Here is a 17,263-nt window from a genome sequence, read left to right on the forward strand (position 1 = left end):
AATAAAATATATTGAAATTATTTTCATCTATTTCTTTTTTTGGGGGGGCCACGCCACATGGCTCACGGGATCTTAGTTCCCCGACGAGGAAATGAACCCGCGTCCTTGGCAGTGAAAGCGCAGAGTCCTAACCACTGGACCACCAGGGAATTCCCTTTTTTTTACTTTTTTAACATCACTACTAGAAAAACATAAATTGCATACGTTAACTTGCATTATATTTCTACTGGATAGTGCTAGAAAATATATTCCTGGAAAACATCAAAAATATTTTGGGAAAACTTACAATAAAGAACATAATATTAAAAGCACTACAGAATCTGAAGTGCCAATATAAAAAGAAATAAGTCAAGAAGTAAACAAATAAGAATCTTCAGTAAATTATCTAAATCTAATATATAATCTTAAAAGTCAACTAAGAAATGAATTGCCAATGAGTTGGGAAATGGAAAACACATTGGTATTTCTACACAAAAGTACTTTTAAAAAGTGAAATCACCATCTGGATACTTTTATTAAAGAAAAGATTGGGTGGGGAATTCCTTGGTGGTCCAGTGGTTAGGACTCTGCGATTTCACTGCCGGGGCCCAGGTTCGATCCCTGGTGGGAGAACTAAAACCACGCAAGCAACTCAATGCAGCCAAAAAAAAGAAAGAAATTAAAGATTGGGTTTATTTAAGAAAGGAAAGGTTTGGGTTACTCAGTTTTAAAATGATAGTAAATCATAAAAGCTTGATCAAAAACACCAAGTTCTCCCAAAGTAAAGAGTGAAAAGCCAAGAAGAAGGTAAGTCCCACATTCCTAGCCCACTTCCTGTCCTTAGAAAACAATCTGAGATGAAACACTGTGTTTATGAGCAAAAACACCATGCGTGGCATTCTCAAATGCTTACCTTGAATCCTTAGAGAATTCCTAATAGAATATAGAATATTACAGTACAGTTAATAGAATATAGCTCTTGTCTTAAAAGGAAGACATAAACTGAGCTGCGTCTCCTCAAAGGCCAAACAGTATCTTGTTCCAAAGGAAATATGTGTTCTTGAGAGGACTATTGACAGGAAAGCCTAACAGGTCCAACACAAGGCTAAAATTAGAAATGGGTAAAATGAGGACCTCTGATTATCAGAAAATATGAAGGAAAAGAAAAAGTACTAGACTCCTGAAAAATATACACAATTTTCCCACTAAAAAGGTCCCAACAACACTCTCCAATAGGAGATTAAAGAGCCTAGCCCAAGGACATAGGGTCCATTTATAGTTTCAACAAACACTCAGTGTCAGACACTACATGTCAGGCACCATGCTCAGAACTCAAAATACAAAGTCATATTAAGACACGTTCCCTGACTCTGAGAAGTTAATAGTTTAGAAAGTGAGGTAGACAAATAAATCAACAGTTACTATCTGGTATAAGCATTCTGCCAGAAGTTATTTAAGGAAAATATGCCACATATAGTCACAGAGATAGATCTAAATCAGGGGCTCAGCGAACAGCCTGCAGGCCAAATCTGCCCTCACCTGCCATCTATTTTTTTTAAATAAAGTTTTACTGATTTATGTATTGTCTATGGCTACTTTTTACTACAACAGCAGCGTTGAATACACACCAGACACTGTAAGGTAAACCAAGACTAAAATATTTAACATCTGGTCCTTTAAAGAAAATGTTTGCCAACCTCTGATCTAAATCAAACTGGGTGGTCAGGTGAAATATCCTGAAGGAGACGAGAGTTAACACTAGAGTTTTGCAGAATTGGTGAGATTTACCTAAAAAAAAGTAATAAGCACCCTTTTCCCTATTACCCATTTTTGAGGACGCATGGGTGACAAGGAGCACAAGCATTCCAGGTTGAGGGAGTGGGCCCATGGAAAGGTAAAGAGGCCTAAAACAGCATGAAGAATTTAATTTTATCCTAGAGAAGACAGAAAACCTAAAGGCAGCTCTCAGCAGAAACACCTGGCATTAACAAAGTTCTCAATCACAAATAACACAACCAATTTTGGTTCTTAGGCTTTCTCTTAGCCTTGCCTGCCACATTCAAGTGAAGCATGCTGTTCCTGACTTCTTCAAGCCATGAATAGGCCTGGGTCAAAATCCAGGGTTTGCCTGCTAGAGGAAGGCCTGGAGCAGCCAAACCTCGATTCTCTGCTTTGCTACACAGACAGGAGGTCAGCTTAAGTGTGTTACAGTTTCTCTCCAAATCCACTTTCACCGAGACAGACCCAAAGGTGTAGATTTGGGGAAATCAAAAGCCTGAGCCCAGCCCTCAATACAGTACACTAAAAGCAAAAGCCCTATTTTGGGGAGGAATAAAGCTCATACAGTATTTTGATGACTAAAAAAAAAAAAAAAAAAAAAATCCATCCTAATCCCAGAGCTCTTCAACATCCACCTAAACATAAAGGAATCTAATAGAGGTGTATCACATTTCATGAATGAATCTCTGGATTCCGACAAAGGAGAAATCAGATATTCACTCGCTTTTTAAAAGCACTGTAGTCAGCCTTACAAAAAGATTCTCAAAAGAATTTTTTACTTCAAAATGTAATTTGAATTCCAAAATATAATTTAATAACAAATTACATGTCAAAATTTTAGATGCGTATATCTAAGGCATTAAAGCAAACAATACCTTATAATTAAATCTAGCTCAAAACATCTAGACTTTTGAAAATGTACTTTACAATTCAAAGGAAACAGTTCAAGAAAGATACCAATGCAAAGATAACTTTCACTAGTCTTTATGCCTCGTTTGGAAATCCCAGAGATCATGTCCTCTTAATTAATTAAGGACTCTTACTTCAGACACAATGATGTCCATCTGACGCCTCAATTTCCGTAGAGTGTTCATAAGTTGTTCAGGATCTTTATGTATTCCAACCCAGCAGCCATTAACAAAAATCTTGGTTGCACTAAAATGCAAAACCAAAAGCATTCTGCACTTAGTAACCCTCTAATAAGTTATAACTGAAGATTAACAAGTTTTTTCTTAAATTGTATTTATACACACTCAGCAATAGCTGCAGGAGAAATTTCTTCTAAATTTTCCATACTCCATTCTTCTAAAAATTCCAGGATTGGAGAAGGCTGAGATCCAACTGAAATATAAGCCATCAGAGCTAAATTCTTCACAAGTCCTACAGCATGGCCCTTGGAATAAATAAAGTACATATTACTCATACTGATTTAACATGCCTATCCAAATTCTTTTCCACAAACATTTTCCTCCAATTTGATTTCAGAATATACTCTTACTTCCTAAGAACAAAATTATAATATCTTAGTTCTAAACTATACTACATAGTTAAATAAAATTATAAGTAATTATAAGTAACAAAAACTTTCTTATAAAAGTAATTATACCCTACATGATTACTGTTGGACTTTGTCTTGAACATAAATTCTAATGCATTACCTCTGGAGTCTCAGCAGGACACACCATTCCCCACAACGTATTATGCAACTGTCTTGGTTTTGCTAGCTTGCCATCTCTACCAATGGGAGAATTTAAACGACGCAGGTGAGAAAGAGTAGATGCAAAAGTCAGGCGGTTTAATACCTAGAAAACAATAGCAAATCTTTAAAGTTTGGGCATTTCGGTTACTCACACTATCACATTTTTGGCAAATACTAGAATCAGGCCAAGTCATATTTTTACATATAATCCACTCAGTGTCCAACTGTCCCCATCCCTCCCTCCTTTCTCCATCCTGCCCTGGATAATCTTATTCACCCCTGTAACTTAACTGACCCTTACAGCAGGGATGGCAAATATATGACATACAATTCTAACATACCACATAAATGTTTTGTTTACGGTCTATCTCCAACCACTAGGATGTTAGTTCCACAAAGGTGGGGAATTTTTATTTGTTTGCTTCGTTCTCTGTTGTATCCCTGTACCTAGAACAGTACACTTGGCATACATTAGGCACTCAGTAAGTCTTATACGCTACCAACTCACATTCCTTTGATCATAGCAGACATCACTAATCCATCCGAGAAATTTTCCCAGGCTGAGGCCTCTGAATCCAACACAGAGATTCAACACTTACAGAACACTAAGCAAGGTAATACTTGTAAGTAAGGTAATATTTAGAGGGATATAAAGCAAGCAACACAAGCTCAATGTACCTAATAACAAAATCACCACATCCCCCAGCCCTACAACAACCCATCCTCCTTCTTCTTCCTAAGTCTCCTATCATTGTTAATGGCATCACCCTTCCCTTTATCTCCCCATCTAGAAATCTCAAGGTATTTTTGTCTCTGACTTCCTCCTTTCACATATAATAAACAATAAACATATCCTGTCAACTCTATTTTCAAACTTTCTCAAAAAACCATTCCCAATGTCACAGCAATAAACCAGCCCCTTACCTCTTACCTATACTATTGCCATCAGCTCATAAGCTCCTGTAATGTCCTCTCCAATCTACTCTCCTCAGTTACCAGAATTATTAAAACACAGATATAGATAAGTTCACATCACTCACTGAATTAAAAAATATTAAACAGTTCCCTGCCAACTAGAGCAGCATGACTCTGAAGCTCTTCTCAATGAAGCCCCAGATGACCTTCCCCTACCATCAGTCTCCAGAACTCCTGTACTCCATTCACATTGCCAAACACCCTCTCACCTCCACAACTCTGACCACGCTACTGCCACAGAATGGAATGTACTACCCCATTCTGCTCTGTCTGGTGAAATGTTACCACGTCCATAGAAGACATACGACCCACCTCCAGGAAGAACTGTTCTCTTCTCTCTACTTTTCCATCATTCAACTAATCAGTCACAAAGTCTTACAAAACTTACTTCCTAAATATTTCTCAAATTTGACTCCACTCTCCACCTCTACGAAACTGCTCTAGTGCAGCCCCTAATTATTTCTCACTAAGGCTGTTGCAACAATCTTTCTGCCACCAACTCTGCCCTTCTCAAATCTTTCTCCACACTGCCAATTACTGTGAAGCTACCTAAAAAGCAAAAATGAACATGTCACTCCCCTCTATGAGGTGTTCCAGCTCTCCACTCCAACCCCATCTTCCTAACTCTCCCACTTTGATTTGAAAATCCAAGAATGTTCTAGCTCCTTCCACATACACATGCTCTTTTCTCCCTGTCCCTTTGTTCAGGATATTAAGTTTTCTCCAGTTTTCCTGTGAGCTACTGGTTCTACCCTCCTCCAAGACTTGGGCTATTTCCCAACTACCCTTCAAGAATCAGCTCAACTGTCACCTCCTAAAGAAAACACTTCTTTTCATCCTTTCAGCCAGTGCTTAATGCCTTTCTCCAGCATTCCCACAGAGCAGGTGTGCACAGCTCTCATTTAATACTCACTGTATCATGTTGTAATATCTGTTTACATCTATGAGTATAGACTGTGAACTACTGAAGATCAAGGATCATGTTTTATTCATTTCTGTATCTCCAATGTGTGACAGAGTGCCTGGCACATCTTAAGTCCCAGTACACACACTGAACTGAATTGGCAGGATGGCATTTATCATAATTTAGCTCAAGGCAGAATGAACTGTACATGGACGAATGTTTCCTCTAATAGATGGTAAGCTCGAGGGCTGGAAGAGCATCTCATTCAACTCTGTGAACCCAGCATCACAAACACCAAGTAGACTCAACAAATCCTTACTAAACTAAAAGGAACTAGAAATTTAACTGGACTATAAGCATCCTTCCAGAATTTCTTAAGGCATCTAGGTTTCTAGGAATCAGGAGCTTAAAGTTGGTGTCTGAATGCCAAATTAATCAGGTGATGCTGGTATAGGCTAGTTAAAAAAAAAAAAAAAAGAGGGGGAGATCCCCTCCATAAAGCTAGACATATACACTATAAATTTTCAATCTTATATGAAAATACAAAAAATAAATTAAAAATACCTAGTGAGACATTTTTGTAAAAGGTTTCCCCCATTACTCCTGAGAGTAGCTATCGCAATCACTGTACATAACAACAGGCCAACATAGAGAAATCACTGTTAGAAGTATTACATTTTGCAAAAATGGAAGCAGATGCCCATCTATTCTCTGGGTATCAGCTTCTAATACAGAGCTTTTAAGACAGAAAAACTGGGACTTCCTTGGTGGCACAGTGGTTGGGAGTCCACCTGCCAATGCAGGGGACACGGGTTCAACCCCTGGTCTGGGAGGATCCCACATGCCACGGAGCAACTAAGCCCGTGTACCACAACTACTGAGCCTGCGCTCTAGAGCTTGTGAGCCACAACTACTGAGCCTGCGTGCCACAACTACTGAAGCCCACGCACCTAGAGCCTGTGCTCCGCAATGAGAAGCCAATGCAACAAGAAGCCCACGCGCCGCATGAAGAGTAGCCCCCACTCACAGCAACTAAAGAGAAAAGCCCGTGCACAGCAACGAAAACCCAATGTAGCCAAAAATAAATAAATTAATTAATTAAAAAAGAATATTTAAGGCATTTAAAAAAAACAGAAAAATTTCACAAACATGGACTGTCTCACCTCCCAAGAAGCTACTCGAATTCATTAAATATCTTGATGCAAGTCAAAACTTTTAAATCTCTCTTAGTAATGCTAACAGCTAATTTAAGAAAAATTTCACTTTCATAATTCAAAAGCCCCCAAGTACTTTTTATATCTGACCAAGAAAAAAAAAAGGCAAAACAATTTACATTCAGTGAATGAAAGATTCTATTAGTCCCATAACATTTTCTTATCAAACCTGTAGTCACAGTTAACATCCTTACCTGAGATACTCCAGCTCTGGCTTGATGAGCTTTCTTTTGGTCACCCCAGTTCCCAGTAGCTAAAGAGTATTTTAGGCCATCAGATATAATCCTTGTCTTAATTGCCAACTCCAAGTTAAAATCCTTTCCTCGATCAATGAACTTCTGGGCATAGATCCGTACTTCTTTAAGCAAATTCTTAAACATTCTGCCCAATAAAATGTTTTAAACATGTAAAGGTCTACAATATGCATCCTTAACAAGGACAATATTGCCCACAAGGGGGCGAAAAGTGGTTGAGGTAGAGGGAGGGAAGCGTTATTACTTTTTATATAAAAAGCACAGACGTACATATGGTACATAAACATATACAAGCAAAGCAATTAGAGAAAAATAGTCAAAAGAGGCCCCTTAGTGGGGCAATAACAAAACGAGGATGAAAAACACTAATATACAACATAATAAATAACAGAACACGTACAAAACATTGCTAATATTATTTCTGTATTAAATTACCCACATTATTTTTACAAATAAGTTTTTCTAATTATAGAAGTATTATATGTTCATTATAGAATATGGAAAATATAAAAACATATCAAGAATAAGATAAAAATCACATATAACCCCAATACTGAGACAACCACTGCTAATATCTTGATAGACTTCCTTCCAGCTTTTGTTTTTATAAACTGCAAAGCAGAACTAATAAAATTCCAGTATCAGCACTTAGAAAATCAAGGCAATAATTCAGCTTTCTCAAATGCTTTGTAAAGGTAGAGAAAACGTAAACAAGTTATAAATTTCCTCACAATCTTGAAATTCTCAAATTTGAAGTATCAATAGAACTAAACTGGGCAAGTAGCAAAGAATGTAGCTAACTTCATGTGTACCCAATATGGATGCCAAGATAGTTTAGCATCTCAAGTGCAATAACCAATCTAAAGTGAAATCTCTCTACTTTTAACAATATCATTCTGTAATTCCTTACCCTCTAAATAAGAATGCAAGTAGTGGTCCAGCAAGGTCCAATCTTTTGTTTCCATAATGATCTCTGTCATCTAATTCTCTTCTACCCAAAGCTGCTAGCAGCAACCTATGAACCATGTACCTTTAAAAAAAGAAAAGAAAGAAGTAAAAAAGAAAGCACATGGTTTGGGATTTTTTTTAAACTTACACATTAAAAACATCAATTTTGAAATTTTTAGCTTTAAGAAAAATTTTATCTCAACCACAGCTTGGCAAAGAACTTAAAACAATGAAATTTGACATACCCCAAGAAATAAGCTTTCTTGGTCTCACAAAAATCACTGACGCCAACATGAGGGAGCATTTCTTTCTGTAATACTTCCTTTGCATATTTAATCCTTTTCTCTTTGGTGACACCAGGCTTTGCCCCTCTTGAACCAATGAAATTTAGTGCGACATTCTGTTCTTGGATGACAAAAGCTTCATCGAGAGAAGGTTTAACCTAGCAGTTAATTTAAATAAAAATTATTTTCAAATTCATATCTTTACTTTAAAATAAAGCAACTGTCACTTAATTTATGTTAAATATCCCTATGAACCTAACTGAATATGCAAATATTTTTAGAAATTCAGGGAATCACAAAATCTTAGAACTTGAAGACACCTTAGAGATCTAGGGACCTCTGAAAAAAATCCACTCATCAGCACAATTATACTTTCCAGAAAAATACAAATAATTCCATTATAACAGAGCACAGTGAGTCTTGGGGATGTTTTGTTTTTTACATTTTAATGAACAGTAGCTTTAAAAAGTTCCTTTCAAATATCTAAAATCAATTTAGAGAAGTTTAACACTCAAATTAAAATTTACTAAGTCTCAAATGAATAAATGTGTCATACTGTTTTCAGCCTTGGTTTAAAAGGTTATCTTTTAAGTATCTAAATACTTATTATCTTTAAGTTAAAAAAAAAAAAGCATATGACTATTGCCAAAAATCTAACCAGAATCCATTTTTGTCATGTAACCATATCAATAAATACTCTAACAAATAAAATATACTCCACCTTCTTTGTGACCGATGTTTAGCCTGTATTTTACCTTATTTCTCTGTAGTCTTAAAGACTCTGGATGATTCAGGACAACTTTAAGAATATCAACTACTCCTTAGCCAAGGATCATCAATGGAAAAGACTGATAAGGAAATGCATATTTCTCTACACTCAACAATCCTTCCCACAAAAATAATAACTTTACAGTGGCGGAACCTAACAGACGGTACTGTGAAATTAACATTACCAATAATGGGACAAAATAAAATCATATGACTCCTGATATGATGCCCTGGGAAGCACACAATATGATCTCTGTATTTGTCCTGCCAGAAAATGCATAAATTGAATCAAATCATGAGGAAATATCAGAAAAACCCAAATTGAAGGATATTCTACAAAATAAATGGCCTATCCTATCCAAAAACTTCAGTGTCATGAAACACTAAGGAAAAAGACAAGGGAAGATTAAAAGAGACTAAAGAGACATAAAAACAACATGTAATACATTATCCTAGATTGGATTTTGAACCAGGAAAAAAAAAGAAATGCCATTAGGACATGATCAGGACCACTGACATAAACCTAAATAAGATCTCCAAGTTAACAGTATGTACTGCACTGAAGTACCAATTTTAAAAATTGTAATACTATGATTATGTGAGTAAATATCCTGATTCTTAGGAAATATACACTGAAGTATTTAGGAGTAAAAGGGCATGATGCCTAAAACTTACTCTCAAATGATCCCGAAAAAAACAATGTGTATATATAGATAAAGAAAATCCTAAAGCAAATGCAGCAAAGGTAACAACTGCTGAAAATAGGTGTAGAGTATACAGGAGCTATTTGCAACTTTTCTTTAAGTTTGAAATGATTTCAAAATAAAAAGTTGTTTAAAAAAAGAAGATATCAACTACATTTTCCCTTTTTACTACACTGCATCAGACTAGTATGCTTTTACGATTTTCCTTACTACTGTTTCTTCTTGCTGCTGTCAATGAACTCTGATTGCCTCTAGTTTTCATGTCGATTTTACAGAGAATTGTCAAGAAAGAAGCCAAATGGACATATATACACTATCAAATGTAAAACAGAGAGCTAGTGGGAAGCAGCCGCATAGCACAGAGAAATCAGCTTGGTGCTTCGTGACCACCTAGAGGGGTGGGATAGGGAGGGTCGGAGGGAGGGAGATGCAAGAGAGAAGAGATATGGGGATGTATGTATATGTATAACTGATTCACTTTGTTATAAAGGAGAAACTAACACACCATTGTAAAGCAATTATACTCCAATAAAGGTGTTAAAAAAAAAGAAGGTAAAACAGAAAATTAATTCATTAAATTCTGGCATTTATATGCCTTTAAAAAAAAAAAATAAAGAAGCCAAGGCAGGGCTGAAGGCTTGCACTACACAGTAAACAGCATGGGCTTTGCAACAGCTAAACTGATCTTCAGAGCAGCTTTCTACTATGTTTTTGGATTAGCAACAGTAACTTTAAACCTCTTGAAAAGTACTATGAATACATTTTGCTTGCACATTACCATTTCCATCATCTCTGGATCTTCAAAATCATAAATAATATGCTCTAAAATATCTCTGTCAGACACAAAACCTAAGGCTCTGAACACAATAATGATGGGAACTTCTTGCTTGATATATGGTAGGGTTGCCACAATGCGCTGACCAATAGCACTCTTTTTTGCACCCTAGAAAAATAAAAAATCATGAGAATATGAGAATACAGACGTTATAGCCATATATAAACATCAAAAGAACCATTTTACATACATGTTCATTGTAGGTATTTCAAAAGAGGCATGCCTTTCATATTCTAAGGAACGTCCTATGGCTGCTTTTCAAAATCCACTGCAAGAGGTTTACTTATTTGACGGATAGACTGGTCATCTGAACCTGAGAGGACTTCCATTCTCTACTCTCTGTCTGCCAAGATCCTCTAGAACTGCCCCAGACTGTATTTGGAAATGACCTTTGGCTGCAGGTATGAACACAGACCACCCCCCTTGTCCTTTCCCCCAACCAAAACAATTAAAAATTTTGGAAGAAAGAAATAGATGAGGGGAAAATAAGAGAGAATATAGCTAGACAAATGTGGAAAAAAGCTAAGCACAGAATGAAAAATAAATACTAACTCAGAGTTGGTCTGTGACATATCTCCAAATATGAATAACATTTCAAAATCAACAAACAGCCTCTCTCACATAAGATTCTCTTCCAATTTCTCCCTCTTTAATTGCAACACAGAAGTGAAATAAAAGTTACTACACTGGCATACAAACACCTGGTTTCTCAATTTTAATCAAATTTCTTTCCTTCAATATCAAACTCTATCTTCTCTTGGCCTCATAACCCTACATTATCATGGTCCATCTCATAAGTTTCTGTTGTCTTCCTCCTCCTACTTCAGGCCTCCTTCCTTAGAAACCTTAACCTATCTCACGGATGTTCAGTAACAACTTTACATAAAAGGACAGGTGAATCTTCATCTTGACCTTTTTCCTGTACTCTCAACCCTCCCATCCCAACTGCCATTTGGCTGTTTCAACTTAGTTTTCAATTATTCCATTTGTTTCATCATAGACCTTTTTCAGAATACACAAAACATTAAAAAAGAATGCCTACACCATGCACCATGGCCCCTCCAAACCTTCTGTCTAAAAATGAACTCACTAGGCTCTTTCTAAAAATCAATTCTTGGACGTTCTCTATTTTATCTAGAACCTCAGGAGAGAACGATAGAATTTTTTTTTTCGCGGCTGTCCACATGCTGCTGATACTTATAATCACAATGTTGGCAGCTCAGGCAGACTAGTCATCTTTTTGGGTGCACACACTTTAGGAGCCTAATAAATACAGGAAATTCAGTGGCTGAGAATCCTAATTTCACTCCATTGCCAGCAAGCCTCAAGGCCCAAGGCAAGTAATTTGTAAAGTTGGAAAGGTGAGGGAAGGTTTCAGATAGTTTTAAAATAGCTACTGTGGGCACTAATGGACATGATAATGAAGCCCTTGGCAATGATTACACAAAGCCTGGTGGATACAAGGAGTTGTGAGATACCAACTGTCCCATACTTAGCCAGGGTTGACTACAAAGCACTCCGAAAGCACACAGAGTATGGGAATGGGCAGTTGGCTTCATCTTTTAGCCACAACGTCCAAGTCGACAGAATCACTATGAACAACTGTTTGTGAATTAAAAAAAATTAAAAAGACTACACAGAGGGAGTTCCCTGGTGGTACAGTGGTTAGGACTCAACACTTTCACTGCCGAGGCCTGGTTTCAATCCCTGGTCGTGGATCTAAGATCCCGCAAGCCGAGTGCCAAGGTCAAAACAAAAAAACAAACAAAAAACCTACACAGAAATATACATGTATACTGAATTTCAACAAAATAAAGACCATACACCTTGATTGTCCACTTCATTCCCTTTAAAATATTATCCTTTTAATTTTATTTCCCATGATTATAAGACAAAGACCTTGTGTTTTTGCTCAGTGATTTTCAACTCTGGCTTCGCATTAGAGTACTCTGGGGAATTAAAAACAACAGCAACATGGGCACCAACAGCAATTTAGGCCCGATTCCTAAATTGATTAAATGAAAATTCTGGAAAGAACCAAAGAATCTTAACTGATTCATCCTCATATCAAACTTATCACTAAATCTAGATGATTTTCCTTTCTTTTGCCCTCCATAATCCAGGCCAATGCTTATCAACAAAGAATGCACATCACAATCACCTGGGGATCTTTTCCAAACACTTGTACCTGGGCCCCATTCTACCCCCATTCACAAGTAAAAACCATTGTAATTCTTTAAAGCACCTATTCCACGTAGGATTTTAACTTCAGGCACTTAAACCTCAAGTTTAAGTTCTTCTTTATAAAACTTATTAAAGTGACATTAGACTCTGCAGAACTGTTTATAATAGAGCACAAAGCTGGAAACCTAAACATCCATCACAAGGGAAATGGCTCAATAAATTATGCTATATCTATGCATGGAATATCACAGCTTAGAAACAATGATCAACTGCTGATTTAAATCTGTTTTTAAAAGGTATCAGCAATGTTCAAACAGTGTGCATAGTATGCTCCCATTTGGTTTTTTTTTTTAATTTTTAAATTTATTTTTGGCTGCATTGGGTCTTCAATGCTTCAAGTGGGCTTTCTCTAGTTGTGGCGAGTGGGGGCTACTCTGTTGCGGTGCACAGGCTTCTCATTGCAGTGGCTTCTCTTGTGGCAGAGCACGGGCTCTAGGCATGCAGGGTTCAGTAGTTGCAGCATGCAGGCTCAGTAGTTGCAGCGCATGGGCTCAGTAGTTGTGGCATATGGGCTTAGTTGCTCTGCGGCATGTGGGATCTTCCCAGACCAGGGATCGAACCCGTGTCCCCTGCACTGGCAGGCGAAATCTTAACTACTGTAAAACCAGGAAAGCCTCCATTTGCATTTTTTAATTAAGACTATTTCTGGATGGATTCATGAGAAATTATCAAATCAGCTGCTTCTTAGAGAAGAGATCTGGGGGTCAAAGGAAGACTAATTTTTATAGTGTACGCTTTTTTGTACTTTTTTGAACTATTTAATGTGTATATATGACTTATTTAAAAAAATTTTACAAATAAAAATGTACATGAAATTAAATAGTTAATTACAACAAATTTCCAGTATAGTTGCAAAGATTAAATCAAGCAATCTGAGTAACATAATTGGCACATAGCAAACAGTCAAGAAATGCTATTATTAGATTACATTATTGTAAGTAACATGCCTGTGGTAGGTGGCTTCTAAGATGGTGCCTAATGATCCCTGTCTACTACTACTGCCTTGTGTAGTCCCCCCACTGAGTATAGACTAGATGTACTACTGACTTGTATCTAACAAAAAGAATATGGCAAAAATGATAGGATGTTGCTTCCAAGATTAAGGTGTAAAAGATGGTGATTTCCACCTTGCTCATATGCTCTACGGCTCTGCTCAATTACTCTCTCTGACAAGCAGGCTGCCATATTGTCAGGGGCTGTATGGAGGGGAGCCGTGCAGCAAGAAACTGGATCTTGCCGACAGCCATGCAAATAAGCCTTATGGTGATGACTGCAGCCCAAGCACTTTGTTTGCGGCCCTGTGACCAGAGGACCCAGCTAATCCATATCCAGACACTGTGAGATGATGAATGTTGCTACTGGAGTGATTTATTACACAGTAGTAAGTAAATAATAAAATGCCTACCATACAACACTGATAATATGCTCCAGAAAAACTTTCTGATTAAACATGCAGCCTGATAACTTACAAAACTAGACCAAAAGGAATAAACCCAAATAGCATATAATAGTCCATACCTGTCCTCCTCTTGCCAGCATGCTAACCCAGATAGTACTGGTGGGTCGAGAAGAATTCTCCAGACATGATCTACACTCTCCTGTGTAGGCATATTTAGAATCCTTTTTGGCAAACACATAGACTGTGTTTGTTGCCATTTTCTCTTGAGCAATCAGAACCTATATGGACAATAAAATTACAGCCATAAAACCGACAAGGTCTTTGAATTAGAAAGAACAGTGAAAGCTACATCTTTATTTAGTCTGACTGTACAGGCTCACTGAAACATCAGTTCTTGAACTTTACAAACTCCATTTTGCATAAACGCTTCACCAAAACATACAAGCTCAAACTGACCAAATTTCTAGTGTATATTATTGGGCTGACCAACCCAATACATATAACTAAACAAAGTTTTGGTTTAATATAAATTCGGCTGCCACCTCCTTAATAACTCAACCGCTACTTCCAGATTATACAAAAGTTTACTTTTTGACTTCAACTTTCATGATTAAAATCTAAATCATCATTTGGTAATTAAAAAAAAATAATGCTACTATACCTTTTCAGATCCATTAATAATGAAGTAGCCACCAGGATCCAAGGGGCATTCATTTAACTCACAAAGATCACGATCTGTTAAGCCATTCAATAGGCAGTAAGTTGAACGCAACATAATTGGAATTTTTCCTATAAAAGTTTTCTGATGCTGTGTCTGAAGTTGTTCTTCGCCTTCTTTAATGACTGTTTTTGTTATATCAACATAAAGTGGAGCAGAGTACCTGTGAAAATAAAAGTAGATCACAAGTGAATACTAAGGTGATTACTGAAACTCTCAACTGGCTAAAATTTTATTTTCTGAATCTTATTTCAATATCAGCTGCTGGAAAAGAAATATCTTTCTTACGTGAGATTTCTTAATCTGGCCTCATTTGGCATCATCGGTGATGGAGCACCATCTCTTTCCCAATGGGTAGGCTTGGAGAGGTAAATTTGTTCGAACTTCAGCAAGTATCTTGGCTAAAATGAAAACAAAAACAATGGAAAAGGGTAAATAATTTTTTTCCATAAACGATTTAATGATTCCATTTTAATCAACATTAACATTTTGAGTAGAAACAGCTCTAGAAAATGCCAAAGTTAATCCACTTTACTAAAATGGTGACTCTCCCAGGGCAACATTCATACTCCACAAATGTCAAGTTTTATACTTCATCACTTTTTAAGGTGGAAGACAAAAGGAGATTTAATGTATCACAAGTAAATAAAGACTAAGCTCTGAGTTCATATCAAACAACTGAAATGGATTTGCATTAATGATCTGTATAGCTGTTTCATGTGCCCTCTCCTTAGTTTAGGTCAGGTTAACAAAGTTATCAGAAAACAAAGAAAAGATAAATTCATACAATTAGAAGTGTGTTCTAAACTAATCAACAGAAGATAGAAAAAAAGAAAACCTAACTCTTCAATTAAAGGTACAGAAGACATCGGTACCAGCTACGGAGCAAGATAGATGCACTGATTTTGGACCCCTCCTTGTACACTGTTAAAGCCATTCTGACTCTGGACAATGATGGAGATAGATTTTTCGCCAAGTACTGTGATGACAGCTACCTCGGTGTCAAGGAGCAAAAGGCCTTTGAGAAGAACACTTTCAACAAGACCTGTCAGACTGACACTGAAACTGCCCTCTTGGGAGGCCTGACAGTGGTATGCAAAAGCAGTTATCGATCTCTATTTCTATACGATTGGCAGCTCATACGAAAATGAAATGATGCTCATGGCTATTCTGAACTGCCTCTTCTTCGACTCACTGAGCCAGATGCTGAGGAAAAATGTAGAAAAGTGAGCTCTGCTGAAGAACATGGAGGGGTTCTTCTTGGTTGTGGATGAAATCGTAGATTGAGGGGTGATCCTAGAGAGCAATCCCCAGCAAGCGGTAAAGTGGGTGGCATTAAGGGGAGATGTCCCCCTTACAGAGCAGACTCTCAGGTGCTGCAGTCAGCCAAAGAACAGATCAAGTGGCCACTCCTTCGGTGAAGACCTCACTGTTCCTGGCTCCATACCCCCTCAAAAAATCCACATGTCTGCTGTGACTTCTCATCCAGTCCCCCAACTAATGCTCTCAGAGTCAGCTCGGGGATCCCAGGGATCCTTAGATCTCCATCCTGTCTGTGGCTGCCTCCCCCACAAACCCGTACACGCTTCCCATTCCTTCGCACTCTTTTTTGCAGTTCCGGGACTAAAGCTCTCAGCAGATTTTTGGACACAGGGCAGTGGAAGAACCCTCTTCCTTTCTCAACTGGATTATGCTCCCATGCTTTCCTATCCCCCATATTTTCTCCCCCACTTCTGTGCCCTTTGGCTGCAGCTACACTTCAGATCAAAGCAGGAGAAAGAATGTGCTGAGTGTTTTCCTCCCTTTGTCTTTACCCTGCCTTCATCCCAACAGCCCATCAAGGGGAGGGAGAGCAAATTCTTTTCTACAGAATGAGTGGGGGTGGGGAGAGGCATATCAAGTCTCAGCCGCAGCCCTACATGCTGGCCTCAGTATTTTCTCCCATTCCTTCTTACTGTCCAGGACTCCAGCCTTGGAAAAAACCTTGGGAACAGCTCATAGGCAGGGGACAGAGTGGAATAAGCAGTGATTTAAATTTTATTGGAGAGGGCCTATAACGTTCTATATTTCAGCCACAGCTGCATGTTTTACCCTGATCCTGGCTTATAGTTTCAAAACTGCTGTGGTCTGTGCGTACCCATTGTGGGAGCATCCATCTTTTTGTCCGATACCTTAACTCTCCACCTTCACTACCTGTGGGATCTCTGCCTGGCTTGTCCTCTCTGTGCCCTGGAGCAAAGCCAGTCCCTGAACTAAAACGCCACTGTAGTCTTGGGAAGAAGAGTTTCTGCTCAGAACTGGAGACAGGGTGGAATTGATGACTTGGGCCTCTGGGATCTCTCATTCCCCTTCTCCCCCTCTCTTGGCATTTCATTCTTCTGTCTTGGGTCTGAGATATCTGCTTAACCCTGTCCTCTCTCTGCCTCAGCCTTACATCCAGGCAGTAGGTCTGGTCATCTAGTCACCTCCCCTCCCTAGGTCACTGAGAGAGGTGCCTCTCTTCAGAAAACTTTTGGGATTTGGATTTCCCCAGGAAGGCAGAGGATGGCACACCCACTG

The 17,263-nt window shown here is 38.0% G+C and overlaps 1 protein-coding gene and 1 pseudogene across 1 annotated transcript in view; one reads left to right on the forward strand and one right to left on the reverse strand.

Moving 5' to 3' along the window:
* The window catches only part of POLR2B (RNA polymerase II subunit B), a 45,986-nt gene that overhangs the window by 20,614 nt on the left and 8,109 nt on the right, over positions 1-17,263 (reverse strand). The window contains exons 4-13 of the mRNA XM_065877921.1: positions 14,993-15,105; positions 14,648-14,867; positions 14,106-14,264; positions 10,287-10,451; positions 7,998-8,194; positions 7,715-7,834; positions 6,745-6,931; positions 3,417-3,560; positions 3,012-3,151; positions 2,802-2,913 (exon numbers count right to left, since the gene is read on the reverse strand). Coding sequence (XP_065733993.1) covers positions 2,802-2,913; positions 3,012-3,151; positions 3,417-3,560; positions 6,745-6,931; positions 7,715-7,834; positions 7,998-8,194; positions 10,287-10,451; positions 14,106-14,264; positions 14,648-14,867; positions 14,993-15,105 — 1,557 coding nt within the window. The remainder of the gene's footprint in view (positions 1-2,801; positions 2,914-3,011; positions 3,152-3,416; positions 3,561-6,744; positions 6,932-7,714; positions 7,835-7,997; positions 8,195-10,286; positions 10,452-14,105; positions 14,265-14,647; positions 14,868-14,992; positions 15,106-17,263) is intronic.
* LOC136123727 (coatomer subunit zeta-1 pseudogene) lies at positions 15,335-16,125 on the forward strand (annotated as a pseudogene).

The sequence above is a fragment of the Phocoena phocoena genome, chromosome 5, assembly GCF_963924675.1.
Source record: "Phocoena phocoena chromosome 5, mPhoPho1.1, whole genome shotgun sequence".
NCBI lineage: Eukaryota > Metazoa > Chordata > Mammalia > Artiodactyla > Phocoenidae > Phocoena > Phocoena phocoena.